Raw genomic sequence first — 22,347 nt, forward strand, 5'->3', positions numbered from 1 at the left:
GATGATGATGGTGGTGGTGGTGGTGGTAGTGGTAGCGGTGGTGGTGGTAGTGGTAGCGGTAGCGGTGGTGGTGGTGGTGGTGGTGGTGGTGGTGGTGGTGGTGGTGGTGGTGGTGGTGGTGGTGGTGGTAGTGGTAGAGGAGGAGGAGGAGGAAGCACCTGTGTCCGTATCCTCATCTTCATCCCAGCACTCTTCGCCATGTTCGCTTGCATCTTAGCCAGAGGAACGAGGCATTCGTATCTCGTGACCGACCTTGCCAAGTCACCGTCAGTTGATCACCGCAGGCCCCGATCCTCACCCTGCTCCTCCTCGCTCCGCCATCATCCCGTACAGCCCGTGACCCTGCGCACAAGCCTCACATGAACCGAGGGGGCCCAAGTTCCCGGACGTACAGCTCCAAGATCAGCGACGGCGATCGACCCATCAGCCCCTGCCCTCTGGATCGCCCTAAGATGAAGGAGTCAGGGAGCGAGGACCTCGTCTCCCCCACATGCCTGGTGATCGCTTCCTTGATAGCCGTCGTCCTCTCCTCGTTCATTAACGCTGCGAAGTGCCAGCTACCAGAAGTTTCAGTTGTAAGACGAACATGCTACACGCCATGCTCACCGATCTGGCCCGAACGCCTTCAGAAGCGCCCATTTCAAGATCAGCCCTCGCGCTCTGTTCGAGAAACATCATGACCGAATTTCCAGGCCCTCCTCATCTGAACCCTTTCCCTGCTTGATCCTGCTACAATCACTGCTAGTGGTCAATCTCTTTCCCTTTGCAAGTTTCCTCCTTTCTCACCATCCTCATTCCTAATCACATCGATCAAAACCACCTTACAACTTCCCACATGAAAATCATCATGACCTCCAAACTGCGGTCTCTCTCTCCACCCCAGGAGAGTGAAGAATCTCAGTTGACCCGAACCGCTCGTGCTACTTTCGCATCGACATGGTCCTCATCATCTCAATCCTCGTCATCATGTCCATCGTTGTTGATGTCATCTTCATCTTCACCACCGCCACCATCGCCCTCATCGCATCACCTTCCCCCGCCTCGTCGCTTCCCAGGGCTGGGATCCTGCATTTCTCGTTTCTGAAACTTTACTCAACAACTGTAAAGCTCTTTTTTTGTTTGAGAATGAGGGGGATGACACGACCCGTGCGGAAGTTAACGTCATCCAATTGCAATGGCGGGGGCGCGATGGCTGGTGCCGCTGCTGGCCGTGGCGGTGATGGTGAACGCAGAGGGAGGAGAGAAATCGTTTGTGAAGGTGAACAAACATGCTTGCGTGCGCTCCCTTCCGTCCATGAGACGAATTTACGGCCGTTGGGCTAACACTCGTACTCCTTCTCCCTTCCTCAGGTTCTGACCGACAGCACCTTCGAGCACGACACACAGTCGGTCACCGGGGCGACCACAGGCGACTGGTTCGTCGAGTTCTATGCTCCTTGGGTGAGCCTTCTTGGTCGCCACTTCGCCCCATGGATGCGGTGACGTGTCCGACGCAGTGCGGACATTGCAAGTCGTTGACCCCCACGTGGGAGAGCTTGGCACAGAAGCTCAACGAGGAGAAGGAGGCAGGAGACGTTACTCCCATCATCGCCAAGGTCGATGGAACCGTGAGCCCCAAGCTCCAAGGTCGATGTCACTGTGGCAGCTGTGGAGAAGTTTTGAAGTTCGTACAGAGAGGTTCCAGATCAGAGGATTTCCAACTCTCAAGATGTTTAGCAAGGGAAAGATGTACGACTACATGGGGTAAGATCGGTTCACTTCCTCATCTACAATCTCAAGCTTTGTCGTTGCTCTCGTCTTCATCGGCTCTTCATCCTCTCCAGAATTTCTGCCAGCGGTTTCACTGATTTTCAAGCTAGGCCCCGCGACCTTGACAGCTTGTACGCCTTTGCCAAGGGAGGCTTCAAGAAAGAGACAGGGGCGCCTGTTCCCAAGGGGTGGGTGCTGTTACCCGCAGCGATGACGGGCCATTGATGCTCTATGCGCAGATGGGACGAGATGAGTTTGTTTGACAAGGCCAGCCACCTCTACATGGTCACCATCCACCGCGATATGGAGAGGTGGTTGACGAGATCGCCTTGGGGGCTACTGATGTTTGCATGCAGCATTTGGGAGTACCACAAGGCAGCTTTTTTCACCGGGCTTGGGTTTTCATTCTTCTGTGGAATGCTCCTCGGATATTTCTTGAAGAGGAGCCCAAAGGCTAAACGAGAGTGATTGGGCCAACCCCGAGGAGACCTGTTCTCAGATGCAATGTCTCTCAAGAATGATAGTACAATGTCCTCAACAAATCCTCTGGTCCTCAACAAATCCTCTGGTCCTCAACAAATCCTCTGGTTGTGGGACAATGACATGGGCTTAGAATTGACCAGATTAAGTATGAAGCTTCACTATTTCAATGCATATTTGATCAGAAACTTAGGGAGTTACCAATCTCGTGTTCCTTTCTGTCTGATTTTCAGCGACTCGAATTAACTATACAACATTCATCAGTTGACTCATAAGAACAGCTGCCCTAGGTTGGGTATGTGAAAGCTCCTCGTCCCTTCTTCTTCACTGCAGAAGGTTTCGAGCTTGATTGCTCGACTTTCATTTCATCATCATCTGCTCCCCCATCCTTGGATTGGAAAACACCTGCTTTGTGAAGCAATCTCCCCGTAGCACTGCCAATCTGCTTGGACAGCACTTTCTTATTCCTGCTATTGGTTGCATGAACAAGGTACGATGCTGGTCTATCAGCATTGACAGTTGCATTGGTGACAATGTCTGACTGACCAGACTTGTAGTACATATCGTTGACCCATTTGCCCTCCTCATCAGACTGAGCAGTTTTTTGGTCCACTTGCATCGCTCTTTGAGCAGATTTAGAAACCAGGGCTTTGGGCTTGTTCTTGTTCCCCGACAGCTTCAACCTCAGATCATTGTTGGCAAGCTGCTTCCCGCTCGCGTTCTTTCCCGCTCCTCCCGCGTTAACTCCAAGTGCTTTTCGCATGGATGCAGATAAGAAGCCTTCTTGTTTCTGCAAAACAATGTCAACACGTTTGCAAAAGCATCACGATATAAAACGTCAGCGTAGTTTTGAATAAAAGAAATCAATAAAACCGAAACTATCATCGATGCGCGTAAAAAGCAACATTGATTCATGAAACCGTGAAACACTGAATGCTAATTTGTTTAGTGGTGCTCTGGGCAGTTTCACTGCCCTCCCTGCAATGATTCTATAATACATTCGCACATCGAAAAATCTGCAAAATAATCTCCTCATTGCACGCACGTCAATACACCCAATGCCTTACCGCTTCACAACAAGTATACAGTTCAACAAGACCACCCCTGACAAGAGACTGTTTGCTCCATCAATGCATCTGTTCGCCTTCCTCGTTTCACACTTTCCTTGTTGCGCTTTATCTATCTCGATCACAGAAACCTCGATCATGTATCTCTCCGCCGCTTCCTCCTCTTCTCACCTTCCCGCCATTCAGCGTCACTGTGAACCTGGGCGCCATGGTCGCAGCGAGGAGCCTTCCCCAACCTGTCCCACCCTACCCCCTTTTATTCTCCATTCACAAACCTACCGGTACTTCAAACAGCTCAGATGACTTCAAGGGAGGGGTACGTTGTGACTACTACCAATTAACACCCTGGTGTTTTGGACGAGATTTGAGATTACCACCCCTTCGAAGTCCTACTTGATGACCCCACCCTGTCCATATGGACCCTCACAGCCGGCGGGGCCCGCGGCCCTGCCAGCCGGGAGGGCGCGTTACTCAATCAGTGACTAAAATGATTTGTAAAACTCGCTACCAGATTTGGAATGAGTGAAATAAATCAGTACAAACACAGGCGGTCAAAACAGGAGCAGAGGAGTAGAAGGCGATGAATGCTAGGGAACTCGAGTACGAGACAAGTCCGATCAAAGAACCGCAGGATTGAGAGAGTTTTGCAGTTTCGCTGTGTTTTGATCTTCTTGGACTGACCAACATATGTTTTGCACAGAATGCAGCCGCAATCTAGAAATGCTTTCCGAGATATCACTAACTCGACCGTCCCCGCCGACTCACATCGATTCACACCGACCAAGAGAATGAGGGATCCGACTACAACGGCGCCATGTAACAAAAACCCGAAGGTGCAGTCGTGGGACTTGGAAGTTGAAGCAGGTGATTCGATGCATTGAGGAGGAAGGGAGAACTGACTTAATTGTGCTTCATCAACGTCTCAGGAAGAGCAAGAGTTCGATCCAAAGCCGACGCCATCGTCGCTCAGATTGTTTCAGGCCCTTCAAGCAGATATCCAGGGGCAAGGGAAGGTTGGGAAGTGGAGGAGCAGAATGGGTTGTCCTCTTATGCATCTTCATCTTCAACCATCTACTCCTCTTCCGGCAAGGCATGCAACCGTCAGGGGCTGTATGGAACGTTCCGGAAGAGGAACGGGAAATCTGTCTTCATCCCTTTCCCGGTCGACCCCAACACCGACACTGCTTGCTCCACAAGAACAGCTGGATTGGAGTCAGCAGCGTCATCAAGCACAGTAGAGGGATGTGGGGCAGTACCCAGCAGCCATGCAGGTTCGTCGCATCTAACTCGGTGTCAGGACCGAGAGGAAAGTGAAGGTATGATCCCTTGCTGCCGCTGTTTCAGCGACGTTCTGTAACCCGTCGCTTCCAGCTGCAGCAAGCGAAGTTTCGAGCTCCGAGAGGGTGAAATCAGCAAGTCAGGAGCTCGTCTGCCACAAGCTCAAGCAGGAACGAACCCTCCTCAAGAGCTCCGTCTCTGAGGCCTTGGACCAGATCGTTGCTATAGCATCAGCATCTGCCCCACAGAAGAAGCACTGTCAGACCGCCCAAAGTTGTGAGGCAGAGGATATAGCTCTTGATCCCGGCAGAACAGGAGCCACTGGTTTACTCTCCTCCTCCTCAACCGTCACCACCTACTCTTCTTCGAAGCACATCTTCCCGTAGTCGCTGGACGATGAAAAGCAGTCAACTCCGCGCCTCAACAGGAATAGCCGAGGGATTGCTGTTTGCATACGTCTGTGGACGACGATTGAGGCTGAGCCGTCAGCAGGTGTGTGTTGTATTGGAATGGGAAAGTGTGGATAGTGTGTGCATGAACGATGAGCTGGAGACTTTGTGATAGTGGAGGCGCAAGAAAATGAGAGAAGCTAGGCAAGGCGAAGAGGGGGGAAGGCGAGGCGGCCAAAGATTTGGGCTAAGTTGAAACTGGCTGTTATGTCCAATAGAACTTTGGAAGCACCTACTGTTGTCTGTCAAGACAAAATGTTATCCCTCCAGTACAAAATGTTGTTATGATCCATCTGTTGGTGGTGGAGGTATAGCAGATTTTTTACTGTCCACAGGGTGATGTATGTAACTCCTTGTTGTGGGTTAAACAGTCAAATATATAACACACGAAAGCATCTGCGCCATCATTACAAGGCAGTTGGGTCTTTCACTCCTCCGATCTATTGATAATGGAGGATGGGACGAGAATTTCTCTCCCTACTGTGAACACCTTGCGTGTGCTGCAGGCGAGCAGGGGCAGGGGCAGGAGGAAGGAAAATGGAGAGCAGGACTTGCAGGAGGATGAGGGAGCTTGCTGTCTGTACTCTACACGCACAGGAGAGCTGTGAAGGTGCAGGTCGAGGGTCTTGACGTGAGGAAGGAGTAGGTCAAAAGAGGAGACGCTGCTGTTACATAGACTACTGCCTCCTCCCCTCCCTCTCCTCCTCTCCATCTCCTCCCTCTTTCCCCCTCCCTCTCCCCTCTTCCTCAGAGTCTCCTCCCGCTCACTGTATGGTCACCTCCTCCTCAGCCTCAGCGAGCAGCCGCTTGCTGTGGGAGACGAGCCTGACTGCTATGCGGTAACTGAGGGAGGTGTCAGCTGGGAGGCAGCTGGTCAGGGAGGGAGCCACCTGCCGGGAGCGAAGCCGCTGAGGCTGATGACCAAGTTGCTGTTCATGGGAATGTCGATGGGGCGGAGGAAGGGCTCGGGCATCCTGCTGTGGACGATGATGAAGGCTGAGCCGTCGGCGGGGGTGGAAAAGCTGGGCGCCTGCAAGGAGGAGGAGGAGGGTGAAGGGAGAGAGGACGAGGAGCAAGAGGGAAAAACGAGTCGTCAAGGCGAAGGGAGGGAGGGAGGCGGGAAGGGGACGAGGAGGGAGGAGGAGCAGGAGTCATTGCTACTGTTTCTGCAGAGGAAGAGGAGATGAGTGCCTGAACGACGAGCTCGAGATTTTCCCCTGTGAGCAGTCAGCAACGGGAAGAGGACTAGAAAGGGGACAGGACAGGACAGGACAGGACAGGACAGGACAGGACAGGATAGAGTGAATCAAGGTATTTCCCAACAAGATGAAGCGGGCAGAGGGGGGAGGGAGTCGAGCTTGCAGCAGCAGGAGCGGGAGGAGGATGTTACTTCGGTGCAACTCAAGGCGGAGCATGACGGGGGCGGAAGATCTCAGGAGCTCCTGCTCCTTCAGGACCCTCTGCTGGTGTCTGTACCCCTCCTCGCAGATGCGACATGCCCCCACCGAGTTGTACCGATGGTGATCCTTGGCCCTCAGCGAGTGGGCCTTGAAGCACCTGCTCTTGTTTTTCAGCCCCATCCTCTTCCTCCTCTTCCTCCTCCTCCTCTCTTCTCCTCCATCCTCCTCCTTCTTCTCCTTCTCCTTCTCCTCCTCCTGATACTGCTCTCTCCTCCACCTCTCTCCTCCTCTTCCTCTGACTTGCCTCCCCCATACCTCTCATCACTGCTCGTTCTAATTCCTGTCCGACCTTCCATCGATCACTTGCACACCCTCCACAGCAATCTGTCCTACTCCTCCTCTCTTATTTCTATCCTCCTCTCTCCTCCCCCTCTCTCCTCCTCGCTGCTCTCTCCTCCTCTCTCTCAGTCTCTCACCTCGAACGAGGATCCAAGATGCTCACGCCGGTCCCGTCCAGACCTCCTGCATGCTGAGAGGACCGTAGAGTAAGTGGCCCCTCCCCTCTCTACGTCCGCCGCTCGCCTGACAGAAGGGGGAAGAGCGAGGAGGATGAGCTGACGGGTCGACGACTTCGAGCTGAGGGAAGGGAACTTGCGATCCCTGGGTGACCAAGTGAGGGAGCAAGGAGGAGGCAAGCGAAGAACTCGGGAGATTGGAAAAAGAGGAGGAGGAAGATGAGGGGAGGGAGGGAGGGAGGGAGGGAAATGCAAAAATTCGTCTGTGCGACATGGCGAAGGATCAAGGGAAGCGATGGGAAGGGAGGAAGGGGAGGGAGGAAGGGGAGGGAGGAAGGGAAGGGAGGAAGGGGAGAGAGGAAGGGAAGAGAGGAAGGGAAGGGAGGACCTTTTCGCCTCCTGGTGCATAGAAAGAACAGTTCGACGCATGCAAGTAACCAGGGGAAAGTTCAACAGCCTGAGGGCGAGAAGAAGAGAGGCCGAGAAGGGAAGGGAAGGGAAGGGAAGGGAAGGGAAGGGAAGGGAAGGGAAGGGAAGGGAAGGGAAGGGAAGGGAAGAGGAGGAAAGAAGACAGAATAAATCAGTCAAATAAGCTCAGCCGAGACAAGAAGCGTAAGAAAGACAACGGACGGAGCACGGAGCAGGTTCAGTAGAGACGGGAGGAGGCCCAGCACTCACAGGGTCCTTGAAGCGAAGAAATTGATTAAACGCTGTCTGGTTTTCATCAAGATATCTGAGACGTCGTCATGGCAGAGACAGGCCAGTGCCGGAGAAGGAGGATGAGGAGGAAGAGGGGGAGCAAGACGACGACGACGACGACGAGGAGGAGGAGGAGGAGGAGGAGGAGGAGGAGGAGGATCCTTTACCGGAGGTAGGCAGCAAGAGCAGGAACTGAATCGAAATCGTCGAGAAGGAGGAAGGAGCGAGGGGAAGGAGCGAAGTCGTCAACGTTTGGAGCTCCCTTGTAGATGGGGATCGCTCCTGCTATCCACGCGTTGAAGATCCTCTCAGTGACCTGTGGCCAGATGAGGAGGAGATCGACGTGGAGGAGAATGGAAGGAGCAGGACCAGAAGGACGAGGAGGCAGAAGGACGAGGAGAGAAGCAGGACGAGAAGAGCAGGCGAAGAGTGAGGACGTGAAGGTTGGTGCGGACGAGGAAGAGATCGAGAGGGAGTGGGGAATGGCAGAGCAAGGGGCACGAGCAAGGTCCTCACGAAGTCATGGTGGATGGAGTTCTCGAAGGCGATGAAGAACTTGTAACGGGAGATAAGCTCCACCGTCGTCATCCTCTCCCTGCCATGGCACTCTCAGCTGCTCCCCGCTGTTGCCTCGCAGCCTCACGGGATGTCGCCATTGTTCAGGCACCTGCCCAGGCTGTCGACTGGGACCTGACAAGTCGGCAAGTTCAGCTTCCTCCTCGTCTCCCTCGTCTCTCTCCTCCTCCACCACCAGCTCTTCCTCTCCTTCATTCTCCTCCTCCTCCTCCTGCACATGCTCTCACATGCTCCATCAGCTCCCTGACAATGTCGTCCCTCCAGCTCACACAGTTGCTCTGCAGGTACCTGAACCAACTCTCAGCCTCCTGCTCGACCTCTCCTGCTCCTCACAGGGCAAACCCAAACTTCTTCTCTGCGGTCGGACGGCGGATGACGTCGCTGTCTCTGCAAACAACGAAGCTCTGAGCCCCCAGCCCTCGCACCTCCCCCCCCTCCCAACAGCACATGAGTTGAGCCCCGCACGTCTCTTCTCCTCCCTCGTCTTTGAACATCTCCTCTCCCCGTCGCCTCCTCTCCCCTCCCGCCATCTCCAGTTTCTTCACCTCGGCGCGAACGTCATCGGGACATCGGAGAACATCCTGGTCGAGAGCTCCACCTCGAACTGCTTCATGTACTCCTCCCTCTCCATCTGCTCTGCTCCTCACCCACTGCTCCCTCCCCCCACTGCCTCATCCTACCTCCGGGTAGTTCACCGCTGACTCTAGAGAGAAGTATCCCCAGATTTGCCAGCTGGGCAGCAGCCCGGTCAGCCCTTGCGCGCTGGCAGAAGAGAAACTCACGGGGGCCTGTGGTGAAGGATGAGCATGCAGTGGGGGAGAAGAGCGGCAAGACGAACTTGGCGAAGGACGGGGGAGGTTGGAAGTTCGTCGTCGCCAGCAGCATGTCCGCCTGTGGAGAGCAAGCACTCATCTCCTACCTCGCTCCCTCCCTCGCTCCCTCCCTCACCTCCTCCACGCATTTTTCGTTGGAGTACTCAGGCAGCTTCAAGAACAGGCATGGGACCGAGCATGACGCGACCTCCTCCTCGTCGAACCCCTGAGCATCGAACCACTTGATCAAGGTCGCCACCACGAACGGCCTCCGCTCCATCGACTCAGGTGAAGGGAACCCCAAGTTAGCCTCGAGCGAGCACGACAGCGGCCATGGTCCCTCGACGCCGCCGACATCGCCTGCTACCTTGCATTGACCCTCCATGCAGCTGTTGCGATCGGCCGGCAGGCCATGGCCTTCACCGTTTGTTCCTGCAGTGCTGAAAGATACCAAGAGGAGCAGGCATGAAAAAACCGGGAGCAAGAGCCCCTTCAAGCACCCGTGAAACGTTCGCATTGACCCCTTCCACCTTCTCCTTCACTATGAGCCATCAAAGCTGTCTTGCCCCTCCATTCTCCTCCCGAGCCTTCATACCTACTTATCTGGTCTGGTCCTCTCCCTTTTATTCCCCTTCTCTCACCACTGACCCCTCTCCTACTCCATGCCCCACACTTTCTCCTCCTTCCTCCTTCCTCTTTCCTCCTCCCTCTCTTCTCTCTCCCCTCTCCTCCTCTCTACCTCTCCCCTCTCCCCTCTCCTCCTCTCTCCTCTCTTCTCCTAAACCGCGCAGTATCTCTCTCCTGCTGTCTCGCTACCCATCCACCATCTCCCTCCCTCGTCCTCCGCCATCGCCGCACCCGATCCTACTTGACTGGTCGGTCTCCATCGGGCGATCGGGGTGCCCGCATCCCCGCGCAAACAATCAACGGACGTCAACAGAGCTTGAGGCCAAAAATGCGTACGAGCGAGACGGTGAGGAGGAGGAGGAGGAGGAGGAGGAGGAGGAGGAGGAGGAGGAGGCAGTAAAGAGGGAGGATAATCTGAACTGGACCACAGGACTGGAAGGCGCTGGGGATGGAGAAGCGTGTGGAGTATGAGAACCTGAGGAGAGTGTTTGAAAGGTACTCGAGGAGGTTCCGACTGCCTGCGGTGATGCGAGGGGGATAGGTTGGACAGGAGGTCGAAAGGATACTTCAATGCCGAGGACCTCGCTGTCACCTTCAGGTAGATATGGGAGGATTGGTGGGAAACAGAACTTTCCCTTGCTTGTGAAGGAAAAACTTGATGAAGGCTGTCGAAGAAGGAGGGGAGGGAGGGGAGGAGAGGAGGCAGAGGCAGAGGCAGAGGTGGCACAGGAAGTGAGGAGGAAGGAGTGTACAAGAGGACAGGCTCTAGGAGGTGATGGGATACTGCAGGTCGTGCGGGTACAAGTTCAAGACGAAGACGGAGTATGGGGTGACGGAGGCTGGTGGGACGAGCAGCGAATTACTGCGGATGGGAGTTTTGAGCTGTGCCCGAGCAGAAGACATCATCTGGGAAAACGACGAGGAGAGCAATGTGATGATTTCTTCCTCCCTCCTCTCCCTGCCGCCCCGTCATCCACCTCCTCTCAGCTTCCTCTCCCCACGTTCTCCTCCTCTTCCTCCTCCTTCACTTTGGCATGTCTTTCCTCTGTCTCCTCCTCCTCCCTCGTTTGCATTCTATACTTCTCTGTCTTGTTGTTCCAGCTCCCTTCCCCTCATTATTGCCCTCGTTCTCTCCCTACTCTCTTTCCTCTCTCCTTCCCCACGTCCTCTCCCTACGCGCCTGATCAGCATTGCAGGGATACATCGAGTGGAACACGTTTGTGCAAGGTTACCTCAGATGCAAGCGAGACAAGACAGGGAGGGAACCAAGACGTCTCTACAACCTTATCGTGTAATCCCTCCTACTCCTCCTACTTACCCTCCTGATTCTCCTACTTACCTCCTGATTCTCCTCTCCCTCTCCCTTCCTCCTCTCCCTCTCCATTTGTCCGTTCTCTACAACCTCATCGTGTAATCCCTCCTGCTTCTGCTACTTACCCTCCTGATTCTGCTACTTACCCTCCTGATTCTCCTACTTACCCTCCTGATTCTCCTCTCCCTCTCCGTTCCTCCTCTCCCTCTCCATTTGTCCGTTCTCTTCTTCTGTAATTCCTTCGCAAGGTTCATGATCTGCGACAAAGACGGTGGAGGAACGATGAGCGAGGACGAGTGTGCTGAGGTACAGGAGGAGGAACCAAGTGAAAGGAAGGGGAGAAGGAGAAGAGAAGAGAAAGAGAGAAGGAGAGGAGAAGAGAAGAGAAGAGAAAGAGAGAAGGAGAAGAGAAGAGAAGAGAAAGAGAGAAGGAGAGGAGAGGAGACGGAGCGGAGTTGATGGAAAGAGGAGACAGGAGGAGGGCAGGAGATTTGCTCTGACATCGCCTTCTCAGGTGCTGTTCAATCGCTTCGGTCGCAGCGCACTAGCAGCAGATATGTCGGAGAAGCTTTTCAAAGAAGCAGGTAGGGAAGGAGGAGGAGAGAGAAGGAGGGGGAGAGGAGGAGGAGGATTTCACCTGGTTTCCTATCAATGCTGAGCGCTGAAATTTGCTTTTCTTCCTCTTTGCTCAGGTTCCACTGGCGGATTCTTAACCTTTGAGCAGGTGAGTGGGAGGTTAGAAGAGGGCGAGGAAGAAAGGCAGAGGAGCAGGAGGAATTGTTAGAGGCACAGCACCAGCACCAGCACCAGCACCAGCACCAGCACCAGCACCAGCACCAGCACCAGCACCAGCACCAGCACCAGCACCAGCACCAGCACCAGCACCAGCACCAGCACCAGCACCAGCACCAGCACCAGCACCAGCACCAGCACCAGCACCAGCACCAGCACCAGCACCAGCACCAGCACCAGCACCAGCACCAGCACCAGCACCAGCACCAGCACCAGCACCAGCAGCACCAGCACCAGCACCAGCACCAGCACCAGCACCAGCACCAGCACCAGCACCAGCACCAGCACCAGCACCAGCACCAGCACCAGCACCAGCACCAGCACCAGCACCAGCACCAGCACCAGCAGGTGTCTGATATTTGATTCAGTTTCTCAACGTGCTGCACGTGTTCGAAAGCGATCACAAGCCGGTGAGGATAAACGAAAGGGGAGGGGGGGAGGAGAGGGATGGAGGAGTTGGATGGAGGGAGAGTATGAGGCAAGGAGTAGGGGGAGAGCGATGAAGCAAGGGGATGGGAGCGAGGGAGCGAGGGAGCGAGGGGATGGGAGGGAGCGAGGACGAGGAGAGGACGAGAGGGAGGGAGGGAGGGAGGGAAAGGGGGTGGGAGGGAGCAAGGAGGAGACTGAATGATGATATTCCTACAGACTGACGAGGAACTGAAGCCTAAAAAGCGATGAGAAGGCAGAGGTAGATGATGGGGCAGGATGTATCAGAGTCGTGGGGTAGACGGGAGGAGCAGGAGCAGAAGCAGGAAGAGGAGGAGGAGGAGTCAAATGCTGGATGAAGGAGAAACTTCTTTATTTCCGTCGAAGACATACGGAGGAGGGGGCGGGGAGGGGGCTCGGAGAAGGATGGGACGGGTGAGGAGAGGAGGAGGGAGGAGGGAGGAGGGAGGAGAGGAGGAGAGGAGGAGATCAGAATAAAGGAACAAAGAATCCTCTGTCCTTCTCTTGCTGCAGCACCTTCAACTTCCCCACCACCTGGTCCTTCTCCCTGCTCAGCTTGTCCAGCAGCTGCCGCAAAGTGTCATGGAGCTGTAAACCTCCCCAATCCCTTCCACCTGCTCCCCTCCTCGTCCTCAACTTTCTCAACTCCTCTGATCCCCTCTCTCTCCTGCTCCCACTCCCGCTCCCCCTGCTCCCCCTGCTCCTCCTCTCACTCTCATGACCTCGTTCAAGCGGAAGATCTCGACCGTCTGGTAGGCTGTGGTGTCGGTGAGCGAACTCACTTGCTCACTCTGCTGCTCGTAGGCCTGCGGGACGAGGTGAAGTTAGCAAGAGGAGAAAATGGGGAGGTGGGGAACAGGAGTAGAGTGAGCAGTAGCAGTAGCAGGAGCAGGAGCAGGAGCAGGTGAAGGAGCAGGAGCAGGAGCAGGAGCAGGAGCAGGAGCAGGTGAAGGAGCAGGAGCAGGAGCAGGAGCAGGAGCAGGAGCAGGAGCAGGAGCAGGAGCAGTAGCAGTAGCAGGTGAAGGAGCAGTAGCAGTAGCAGTAGCAGTAGCAAGAGCAAGAGCAAGAGCAAGAGCAAGAGCAGAAGACAGGAGCAGGAGCAGGAGCCAAGAGAGGAGCAGTAGCAGGAGCAAGAGCAAGAGCAGGAGCAGGAGGTGCACGAGGTGCAAGGGAGAAAGGCAAGAGTCGGAGGCATATAGTAGTGAGCAGGGAAAAGGAAGAGGGAGGAAGAGGGAGGATCCATAGAACAGGAAGGGAAAGGAGGATGAAATCACCTTCTGCAGGTCAGCGAGATCCTGCAAAGGAAATGTTGTGAGAGAAGCAAAAGGAAATGAGGATTCAAAGAAGGGCGGAGGAGAGAAAGGAGGAGGAGAGAAAGGAGGAGGAGCAGGAGCAGGAGCAGGACAAATGAGATGACCTGCTGCACCATCTTCAACTTTTCTTCCATGTTTGAATCTGAAACAACAAGAGGCATCAGGTCATGTCCTCCCCTACCGTCTCCTTTCCTCCATCTCCATTTCCATCTCCTCGTCTTCTCCCTCTCGCCCTCTCTCCTCCTCAGCTGCTGCCTCCTCCTCCCCTCCACCTCTTCTTCTCATCACCTCTGGACCTCTGCTCATAAAAGTCTCGATTGTGTTGGATCGTCTGCTCCTCGAGTTGCTGCAAAGAGCCACAAGTGAACGGGGCGATCAGGCGGGAGCAGCGGGGAGAAGAGCAGGAGCAGGATATGCAGAAGGAGCAGCAGGGAGAGCAATCATTGCTGCAATGAGAATGGATGGTGCTGTTCTATCAGGCCTTGAAGGTGAAATCAAGACTTGAAGGTGGTTGTCATGTGTTGAAGTGAACGATAAGATCGTCTGTGATATGCAAGGTGAAAGTGATGTGTGTTGCCCTCTGTCCATTTTCTTTGCCCCCACCTGAATCTTCATGTGCGCTTTTCTGTTTTCGTTCTGGTAGCTCTGAATCGTCTCCTGCTGCCTGCAGCTTCCAAGTCAGCAGCGAGGACCAGGGAAATGTAGGAGCAAACAAGAGGTAGGAAGCAGGAGCAGGAGCAGGAGCAGGAGCAGAAGGCAGCAGCGCAAGGAGGATCTGCAGCAGAAGGCAGGAGCAGGAGCAGAAGGCATGAGCAGGAGCAGGAGAAAGAGCAGGAGCAGAAGGCATGAGCAGGAGCAAGAGCAGGAGCAGGAGAAGGAGGAACGGGGCAGGAGCAGGAGCAGGAGCAGGAGCAGAAGGCAGGAGCAGGAGCAGGAGGTGTGTTCTTTATGTGCGTCACCTCCTGTAAGACTCGACGAGTGAATGGATCTTGAGCCTCATGGCCTGCATCTCCCCGTCTCTCTCCTCCTCCTGCCTCCTCTTGTATCGAGTGTGATCCTCCGACGTCATCGACTGGAGCCAGGTTGAGAAGAGTACAAGTAGAGACACAAGAAGCGTACAGAGACAGAAAAACACTAATACATCATCATCATCATCATCATCATCATCATCATCATCATCATCATCATCATCATCATCATCATCATCATCATCATCATCATCATCATCATCATCGTCATCGTCATCGTCATCGTCATCGTCGTCATGGTCACCAGTTTGTTTCTCAGGTCCGAAATTTCGTCAGATAACTCCTGGATGAAAGTCAGACAACACCTTCAACTTTTCACTCCCATGTTTTCATCGCCAACCTCTCCCTTCACTACTTCTCTTGTTTGTTTCTCCTGCTCTCTTCACTTCCACCAAACTCAATCTCACAACCATCATGTTATGTTTCCTCAACGCCTTTCCTTCTCATCACAAAACATCTGGCCCTCATTTTATCATCACCAATACTATCACGACCGCCACGACTACCATTGTCATCATCTCGATATTTTTCTCCCTCTCGTTTTTGCTTTCTTCACCTGTTCTCTTCTGTTTGCAGCCTCTATCACAGTCATCGCATACTGTCAAGTGGTCAAAGACTTGTTCAGTTATCGGAATCTGATTTGATTACTCGCAACTGCGCCAGGAGAGTCTTTGAAACCTGAAAGATGAAATGACGGGAGAAGAGGAGAGAGGAGAGAGGAGAGAGGAGAGAGGAGAGAGGAGAGAGGAGAGAGGAGAGAGGAGAGAGGAGAGAGGAGAGAGGAGAGAGGAGAGAGGAGAGCAGAAGGAGGAAGGATATGGGGAAAGTTTGTTTCAGGAAGTGCAGGAAGTAAAAACAAACCTCAATCTCCTCGTCGCCAGCGAGGGAGGCCGCTGTAGGGCCTCTCCCTCCTCCTACTCCAAAGTCGGCAGACGGAGAGTGAGAGAGGAAGAGATCGACTCGCTCGCTCGCGATCTTCATCGGGGAGGAGAGGACCAGGGGGGACTGCAACTCTTCAGCGTCCCCCGTTCCCTTGGCGGACGACATAGGAGACGCTGTTCGATGAGCTAGGGGTGTAGAGAAGGGTGAAGCAGCAGCGGCGGCAGCAGCGGCAGCGGCACGAGGAGGAGAAGAGGTCTGCTCGCTGGATTGGATGTTCTCATAGATCTCGTAGAGGCTCGTCTCCTCCTTGAACTTGACCGCGCTCATCTCTGCCATGCGCTGGCCGTTGGCCGTCAGCTCCGACAGGAGCGGGTTGCGATGATGGTTGTACTCAAAACTGCAGCATGCAGTCAGCATGGAGGCCCCCCTCCTCCTCGTACGATGGGAAGGAGGGTCTGAAGAGGAGGAGGAAGGGTCGGGGGCTGGAAAGGGAGGGACGATGGTGACAGGAAGCACTCAGCCGCTACCATCCCACCTGTGCTCCGACGTCGAGTGCCGCAGCATCGGAACCTGCGAGCGGCTGAGCGACAGAGAGCGGGGCAAGAGGACTTGACCTCAAAGTACATGCCCGATGGTTTCCTGTAGAAACAGCCGACACACGTCGTGTCCTCTACCGAGCCACGTCAGCAGCCGGCAGGAGCGCAAGGCATCAGATCGCACCTCCTCCTATCAGCAGCGAGTGCACTTGGTCGAGGTTGCTGCAGGAGGAGCGTCATGACGAGCTTGACGTCTCCCCGGAGATAGTCACCGGTTCTTCGTCGATTGACCGTCCACCGCCACGAGAAAGTCGCCTGGCTGGACGACTTTGAGCATGGAGGTGAAGGAGCCTTCGACGACGTCCTTGACCGCGATCACCGAGTACACAAGTTTCTCTCCCTCGGGCAACAACGCCTGCATCTGCACTTGCTCGACGTGGAGACCCACCCCCACCGGCTTCCCTCCTCCCTCCCTCGCGGACCATGGCGTACGAGCACTTTGCCTGCGCCAGGTCAGACGTGTGTACAGAGAGCAAGGGATCGAGCGAACTTGTGCTGCACCATGGAGCTGAAAGTCTTGTAGGCCGAGGCGACTTGCTGCATGACCCGGCCGGAATCTGGCGCTGGGGTTCTCAACATCCTGCGAACGAGCAGAAGGTAAGAGAGGCACGCGACTCTCGGAACGAAGACTACGGGGAGGCGTAGAAGGGAACGGCGACCGAAGTTGCTTCACCTAAGGCCAAGGAGGTCTCAGTAGCGGTGGGGCAGGGAAGCATAATTACCTTCAAGGCCCACAAAGACTTCTGCCCCATCCTGTAGAAAGTTTTCCATCCGTGACGATATCACTCCACCGTTGGTCTGCTCTGTCCTCCTCCCAGTAACCTGCATGCTGATTGAACATACCGACATGTTTCCGAGTTTGTCCCGCACCTTCATCCTCTGCGCGAGAGGTGTGGCAAAAGCTTGTTGCAGCATGTCCTTGCCAGCGGGGGAGGCAGTTGCTGCAGCCATCGTGCAGCTCCTGTAGACCGCTGGTTACTTGCTAGCATGGGGAGTAAGCACAAAACGTGGACCCCGCTTGCTCCTCGCTCTTTCCCGTCCTCTGTCACTCATTGTCTCCCCCTCTGCCTCTACCTCTTCCTCTACCCCTGCCTCTGCCTCTGCCTCGGAGTCCCCTCCCCTCCCCTCCTCTTCTCATCCTCTCTCCTCCCTCCGTCTCCTCCCTTCTGCTGAGGTCACGTCACTCCTGCTCCCCCCCTGCGCTGCTCTAGAGAGGAGGTGGTGCATTGAAATGATTCGCCGAGGGTCGAGGGAACGAGGAGGGTACTCGAGCAGGTAAAATGAAGGGGTAGTGTAGACGATCATGAAAAAAAAGTCATCGGGGGTAAACAGATCGACGGGAGTACACCAAAACCTGCGGAGAAAGAGATCGGAGCAGCAAGTTTGGGGGGACGAGGGACGGGGATAGGGGGAGAGGGTAGGAGGGAGAGAAGGGAGGACAGGATAGGAGGGAGAGAAGGAGGAGAGGGAGGAGGGAGCTTATGGGTGAGGTGATGGAGGGGCACAACCTACATCGTGAACATCAACAAGAAGAGGAAACGAACGCGGTTGAAAGATGCAGGTGATTGTGTAGAGGAGATGCGGTAGAGGGGCGTCAGAGTGAGGATATCCCCGTACAGACAGAGGAACAAAGGATACATATGTGTCCGATACAATAGTCGCACTTTTTTGCTTTCATCGGAAATTAGGAATACATGTTACAGCAACCATTGATTAGAGTTTTCAAGTTTGTTATTAAAAGTTGTCTGTGTCGATCCGACCACTCGGGGGCTCAGGCCCTTGAACGCCCTCACTTCATAGCTAGCAAAGGAATCCCATCTCCCGCACCGGAGTCATAGCTTGCCGTCAGCCTCTTCGGAAGCCACTTCAACGGCACTCGCGCGATCAACAGATGCATCGGAAGCTCAGTCGCCCCGATAAAAATGCAGAGGACCCACTGCCCGAACGTCATTCCGGTACAGCCGACGGCAGTGTTCACACCAGGGATCTGATGGAATCCGTTAGAGCAGGAGTGGTTGGGAAAAGCGCAAGGGTTGAGAACAAGTTCGACAGGAGAGAGAGGGACACGAAAGGACAGCAGAGGATAGTAGAAGAAGACATGGAAACAAGATTCCAAGGACACAGATAGTTGAGTATCACCTCGACCATGAGGAACTGCATGGCAAATTCTAGACCCATGACGGAAAGAAAGAACTTGTTGTCAAAGATTCCAGTGAAAGCATTCCATTCCCCATGTATTTTTCTGGCATTAATCTGAAAAGAAAGGCTCAACGTCAGAATATCATGAAGTGCAAAGGCGAGGATTTCACCTGGTTGAACAATTGCATCAGAACAAAGACAGTGAAGATCATAGCGTTGTGTTGGTTTGGCTTTGAATCTTCCTGCATTGCATATTCCCATCAATACAAGAGTAACAAACACTTGGGAAATTACCTCAACTTCTTGCTTGCAATAGCCAGGCGGCCTTTCATTAACCGGTATACAATTTTCCGCACTGGGCAGATATTGACTGTCGAACGCTGCCGGGCGACCGGATTTGACGGCCCCAATGTTATCATGATAGATGGTTGAATTTCCACAATAGTTTAGATTATGCGAATCCGGACAAACGTCGCCAACCCCAAAGATAAAGATGCACAGGATGATGAGCTGCCAAATCGCGTGGCAGAGGAGGGACCGGAGCATGTACGGAGACAGCAGCGGCTGCGTGCGAGGATACGGCTTGCGGTTCAACAGGTCCGGGCGAGGATCCTCAGTTGCAAGAGCGAGCGAGGCAAACGAATCCATAATCATGTTGACCCAGAGCAACTGAATCACGTTGAGCGGACTCTTTGTCAGGATGGAAGCTCCGGCCACAGCTATCGCACAAGCCGTGAGGTTGACTGTGAGCTGGAATTGCAAGAATTTGCAGATATTGTCATACACACATCTACCCCATTTCACCGCTTGCACGATCGATGCAAAGTTATCATCCAAGACAATGATATCTGCAGCATTTTGCGCTACTTGAGTTCCAGTAATGCCCATTGCAAAGCCCACATCTGCTTTCTTCAGCGCAGGAGCATCATTGGTTCCATCTCCTGTCACTGCAACGACTTGTGGCGTGGAGGCCTTACTCTGTTGAATGCCAGTGACCAGCGTCAGCTTGTCGAGAGGCGACGACCTCGCCAATACTCGCAGGTCCACCCAGATCTTGTCGAATTCATCCATGTCGATCTCATCGTGCTCGTCCAATACCTTCTCTCGAAAGTCCGAGCCAGTCATGATCGTAGCAGAATCATCGTCATCAGACAGGATTCCACACTTCTTTGCGATCGCAGCTGCAGTTCGAGGGTTATCGCCTGTAACCATCCTGACAACGATCCCAGCTCGTTTGCAGACTCGGATAGCCTCAGGTACCTAAAAACGTTCAGGAACGACTCACTTATGGCTCTGGACATCACCTCTGGCCTGACAGGATCCTCTAATCCGAGTAGACCAATCAAGACAAGGTCGTTCTCAACTTTTTCCTCTTCATCCATGTTGGGTGATTGATCGAAGTCACGATACGCCACCTGAAAGCGAAAATAAGGATAAACATGAAATCGTAGACACTACAAAATATTACTGAAAGCGTTCGCAGTCCCTCATCTGAAAACTTTCCGATCTCCTCTGTGAGTTGGGACTTCATGGCTTCTGTAAGCTCAACAACAGACCCATTCTGGTCAATCACCCATTTACAAAGGCCCAACACAATTTCAGAAGCCCCCTTGGTGTAAAGGCGGAACGAAGTTGATCCTTGCGGGATGATCAAGGTACTCATTCTCTTGCGGTCAGATGAAAAGGAAATAGCATGGCGATTTGGATCATCCAAAGGATATGTTTGTCGAACATCTTTGTATGGGTTGCCCGACTTGAAACCTTGGGCCACAAGTATCTTGTTCGACAAACACAGCATGGCACACTCCGTATCATTGCCCGTGTACTTCATCACATTTCCACTGACCGGATCCCACTCGACATCAGACTTGAAGGACGTATTGACAACGATGGCTTCAGCCAGAAGTTTCTGCACTGCGGCTGGAATCCTTTGAATCGAAGCAGCAATGGTTTCGTCAGCCTCTCCACAAGACCAAAGTTTCACCACTGTCATTTTCCCGGTCGTGAGAGTCCCTGTCTTGTCTGAGCATATAGTTGTTGCACTTCCCATGGTCTCGCATGCGCTCAAGTGACGAACAAGATTGTTATCTTCCATCATCTTGCTCACTGAAAAAGCTAGCGTGATGGTCACAGCAAGCGGGAGACCTTCAGGAACAGCCACAACAAACACTGTGACACCAACTACAAGGAAACGCAACCACTCAAGATGATGTATTGAATGATCGAATGTTTCCTTGCAGCAATCCTTGTTTGCAAATGCAATCACGAATCTCAGGAGCAAAATCGCAACTGTCATGCCTCCTGCAATGGCACCTGCTTTCGTTATGAGCTCTGTCATTTTATCCAGCTTTTGCTGAAGAACGCTCTTTTCTTCCTCCTCTTCCCTCATCTTCTCCTCCATAAGCCCTTGATATGTGTGCGTGCCGACTGCAGTTACCAACATTCTTCCTTCGCCTTCCTGAACGAATGTCCCAGCAAATAATGCAGGGATCACCTTTGCTGCCGACGATGCACTCGAACCTAGCTCAAAAGGGCCTTTGCGCTTGATTACAGTCTCTCCCGTGAGCATGGCTTCTGAGATCCCCAAGTCGTTCTTGTCAAACACAAGACCATCCGCACAGACCAGGTCACCCGTGCTGAGCAACACTACATCGCCCACAACAATGTCATGAGTTGAGATTTTCTCCTTCTCTCCCCTTCTGATCACGGTTACCTTCACATCGTCCTTCACAGCATTCAGAGCTCGAAACTGCTGCTCCTTCTTATAGTCATTCACAGCCGATACCGTGACGACTACAAACACAGCGCTCAAGATCGCCAGGCCCTCAAGCCACTCCATTCCTTCGTTGAAGACGATGCCGACAAAGAAAGAGACGCAAGCCGCAAAACAAAGGAAAATCAAGCACGGGTCCTGAAGCGCCTCCCAAGCTATCTGAAAGATGGAATCTGGTGGATCAGGTTCAACGTAGTTCGATCCAAAGAATGACTTTCTCGTGTCTACTTCGCTGCTGCTAATGCCGTTAACTGAGTCCGTTCTCAACTTTTTCACAATTCCTTCATGCCCGCCAAGCTCTTCAAGAGCTGGCAAGACTTTTTCTTCAACCTGTGAGTTTAAAGGATTCTCGAAGCATATGCGCATGAACTTGGACAGTTGCTCCGAGTTGATGTTGAAGTCTGCCATCGCTGCAGAATATCCGTCGAATTCTGCTTTCTAGCAGCTTCTTACTGTCAAGAACAAGCATCAGCATTAATGGACAAACTTCGGAATGGATCAATTTAAAGCGTAAAGTTTTGTTGCGTTCGAAAGAACGCACAACAAGCGTCAAGTGCAGAGGAATGGTGATGGTGTTTTGAGGAATTGTGATGGTGTTTTAAAAAAAAGCAACGAGCATGGAAATGCGGCAGAGTTCTGTCGAAATGCGCGTGCAAGCTCGATTTGTAAGAAACTCTGACTACACAAGTCGCATTACTCTTGTAAATCCCCACAAAAACCAAGGACAGTCGCATGGGACAAGGGGAAGAGGCGGCAGGAAAGGAAGGAGAGAGAAACTAGTGCGCAGAAGAAGGGGGGAGCATGCAGTGATAGAGCATGGTTGGGTAAGTCACCTGACTAACAAGAGCGAAACAGCATGAAGCGACTCTGGGCGTTACAGCGATACTTCTCGCACAGCCAAAGTTGGCGTGCGGGTGTACCTACCAAATCAAGGAGTTTCCTGACCCCACCCGGTTCAGAGTTGCACCTTTCAATAAGAACCCCCCTTTTTCTCTGCTAAACATACCACTGATCTACCACGACCCCTTGGGAATAGGGAAGCGGGGCCAACTGAGTACCCTCTCACTTTGCCAATCACAGTTGGAATGCGGCCCCTGCCAATATACTACGCCGCCGTGCGCGAGGGGGTGGAGGAATGATCTAGGGGAAACAGGGGTGATGGGGTAGAATTGCAAAAGGGGGTGGGGGTAATTGTTAAAGGGGGTTGTGTAGATGGGTGGGGGGTCCAATGCTATCAAGAATGTACTCATAAGGAAGGGTAATGTGTTTGTGAATAGGGGTCATCATGTTTGGACCACCGGTATATGATAGCTCAGTGGAAAGGGTAAGTTTGACAGAGAAACCGTCTGGAACATTTTAATAGGGAGGGTGGTAGGATGGATTGTCAAAGGTGGGTAGGGTACATACTTGGGG

General features: G+C 53.4%; 8 protein-coding genes across 8 annotated transcripts; 3 read left to right on the forward strand and 5 right to left on the reverse strand.

Annotated features, from left to right (window-relative positions):
* Nucleotides 1–294: 294 nt before the first annotated feature.
* GUITHDRAFT_101392 (hypothetical protein) lies at nucleotides 295–789 on the reverse strand (the record flags this gene model as incomplete). Its single annotated transcript, XM_005839863.1, has 6 exons — nucleotides 295–342; nucleotides 393–447; nucleotides 477–557; nucleotides 607–660; nucleotides 710–726; nucleotides 787–789. 6 exons carry the CDS (start codon nucleotides 787–789, stop codon nucleotides 295–297), a joined length of 258 nt encoding a protein of 85 aa, XP_005839920.1.
* A 398-nt stretch (nucleotides 790–1,187) lies between these two features.
* Nucleotides 1,188–2,288, forward strand: GUITHDRAFT_84522 (hypothetical protein). The gene is made up of 7 exons (XM_005839864.1): nucleotides 1,188–1,258; nucleotides 1,351–1,440; nucleotides 1,497–1,626; nucleotides 1,674–1,743; nucleotides 1,860–1,937; nucleotides 1,989–2,060; nucleotides 2,106–2,288. Exons 1-7 carry the CDS (start codon nucleotides 1,220–1,222, stop codon nucleotides 2,215–2,217), a joined length of 591 nt encoding a protein of 196 aa, XP_005839921.1. The 5' UTR covers nucleotides 1,188–1,219; the 3' UTR covers nucleotides 2,218–2,288.
* A 227-nt stretch (nucleotides 2,289–2,515) lies between these two features.
* Nucleotides 2,516–3,506, reverse strand: GUITHDRAFT_133347 (hypothetical protein; the record flags this gene model as incomplete). The annotated part of the gene is made up of 2 exons (XM_005839865.1): nucleotides 2,516–3,019; nucleotides 3,468–3,506. The coding sequence occupies 2 exons, from the start codon at nucleotides 3,504–3,506 to the stop codon at nucleotides 2,516–2,518; spliced, it is 543 nt and encodes a 180-aa protein (XP_005839922.1).
* Nucleotides 3,507–3,997: 491 nt separating this feature from the next.
* On the forward strand, nucleotides 3,998–4,960 carry GUITHDRAFT_133348 (hypothetical protein; the record flags this gene model as incomplete). The annotated part of the gene is made up of 3 exons (XM_005839866.1): nucleotides 3,998–4,160; nucleotides 4,223–4,567; nucleotides 4,641–4,960. The coding sequence occupies 3 exons, from the start codon at nucleotides 3,998–4,000 to the stop codon at nucleotides 4,958–4,960; spliced, it is 828 nt and encodes a 275-aa protein (XP_005839923.1).
* A 2,840-nt stretch (nucleotides 4,961–7,800) lies between these two features.
* On the reverse strand, nucleotides 7,801–9,305 carry GUITHDRAFT_101396 (hypothetical protein; the record flags this gene model as incomplete). The annotated part of the gene is made up of 9 exons (XM_005839867.1): nucleotides 7,801–7,953; nucleotides 8,154–8,232; nucleotides 8,281–8,327; nucleotides 8,441–8,501; nucleotides 8,547–8,600; nucleotides 8,759–8,844; nucleotides 8,894–9,001; nucleotides 9,048–9,104; nucleotides 9,162–9,305. The coding sequence occupies 9 exons, from the start codon at nucleotides 9,303–9,305 to the stop codon at nucleotides 7,801–7,803; spliced, it is 789 nt and encodes a 262-aa protein (XP_005839924.1).
* Nucleotides 9,306–9,980: 675 nt separating this feature from the next.
* On the forward strand, nucleotides 9,981–12,119 carry GUITHDRAFT_133350 (hypothetical protein; the record flags this gene model as incomplete). The annotated part of the gene is made up of 8 exons (XM_005839868.1): nucleotides 9,981–9,998; nucleotides 10,083–10,147; nucleotides 10,194–10,250; nucleotides 10,442–10,583; nucleotides 10,849–10,943; nucleotides 11,213–11,270; nucleotides 11,479–11,548; nucleotides 11,689–12,119. The coding sequence occupies 8 exons, from the start codon at nucleotides 9,981–9,983 to the stop codon at nucleotides 12,117–12,119; spliced, it is 936 nt and encodes a 311-aa protein (XP_005839925.1).
* A 552-nt stretch (nucleotides 12,120–12,671) lies between these two features.
* Nucleotides 12,672–16,973, reverse strand: GUITHDRAFT_133351 (hypothetical protein; the record flags this gene model as incomplete). The annotated part of the gene is made up of 17 exons (XM_005839869.1): nucleotides 12,672–12,770; nucleotides 12,917–13,009; nucleotides 13,478–13,498; nucleotides 13,621–13,658; nucleotides 13,805–13,862; nucleotides 14,120–14,180; nucleotides 14,476–14,588; nucleotides 15,101–15,142; nucleotides 15,406–15,823; nucleotides 15,962–15,996; nucleotides 16,041–16,096; nucleotides 16,147–16,184; nucleotides 16,235–16,465; nucleotides 16,513–16,602; nucleotides 16,656–16,695; nucleotides 16,745–16,844; nucleotides 16,866–16,973. 17 exons carry the CDS (start codon nucleotides 16,971–16,973, stop codon nucleotides 12,672–12,674), a joined length of 1,641 nt encoding a protein of 546 aa, XP_005839926.1.
* Nucleotides 16,974–17,681: 708 nt separating this feature from the next.
* GUITHDRAFT_161121 (hypothetical protein) lies at nucleotides 17,682–21,801 on the reverse strand. Its single transcript, XM_005839870.1, has 7 exons — nucleotides 21,768–21,801; nucleotides 19,630–21,386; nucleotides 19,466–19,576; nucleotides 18,456–19,421; nucleotides 18,332–18,403; nucleotides 18,162–18,275; nucleotides 17,682–18,009 (listed from the first exon to the last, which is right to left on the reverse strand). Exons 2-7 carry the CDS (start codon nucleotides 21,340–21,342, stop codon nucleotides 17,812–17,814), a joined length of 3,174 nt encoding a protein of 1,057 aa, XP_005839927.1. The 5' UTR covers nucleotides 21,343–21,386; nucleotides 21,768–21,801; the 3' UTR covers nucleotides 17,682–17,811.
* Nucleotides 21,802–22,347: the final 546 nt, after the last annotated feature.

This window comes from Guillardia theta (genome assembly GCF_000315625.1).
Source record: "Guillardia theta CCMP2712 unplaced genomic scaffold GUITHscaffold_7, whole genome shotgun sequence".
Lineage (NCBI taxonomy): Eukaryota > Cryptophyceae > Pyrenomonadales > Geminigeraceae > Guillardia > Guillardia theta.

Bases quoted from the DNA above. Each gene is read 5' to 3' on its own strand.
- GUITHDRAFT_161121 (XM_005839870.1), bottom strand. From the start codon at position 21,342: ATGGCAGACTTCAACATCAACTCGGAGCAACTGTCCAAGTTCATGCGC. The intron at 19,577-19,629 runs GTAATATTTTGT...TTTCGCTTTCAG, and splicing joins AGGGACTGCGAACGCTTTCA to GTGGCGTATCGTGACTTCGA. The intron at 18,010-18,161 runs GTGATACTCAAC...GGATTCCATCAG, and splicing joins TGCAGTTCCTCATGGTCGAG to ATCCCTGGTGTGAACACTGC.
- GUITHDRAFT_84522 (XM_005839864.1), top strand. From the start codon at position 1,220: ATGGTGAACGCAGAGGGAGGAGAGAAATCGTTTGTGAAG. The intron at 1,441-1,496 runs GTGAGCCTTCTT...TGTCCGACGCAG, and splicing joins TCGAGTTCTATGCTCCTTGG to TGCGGACATTGCAAGTCGTT. The intron at 1,627-1,673 runs GTCGATGTCACT...AAGTTCGTACAG, and splicing joins CGTGAGCCCCAAGCTCCAAG to AGAGGTTCCAGATCAGAGGA.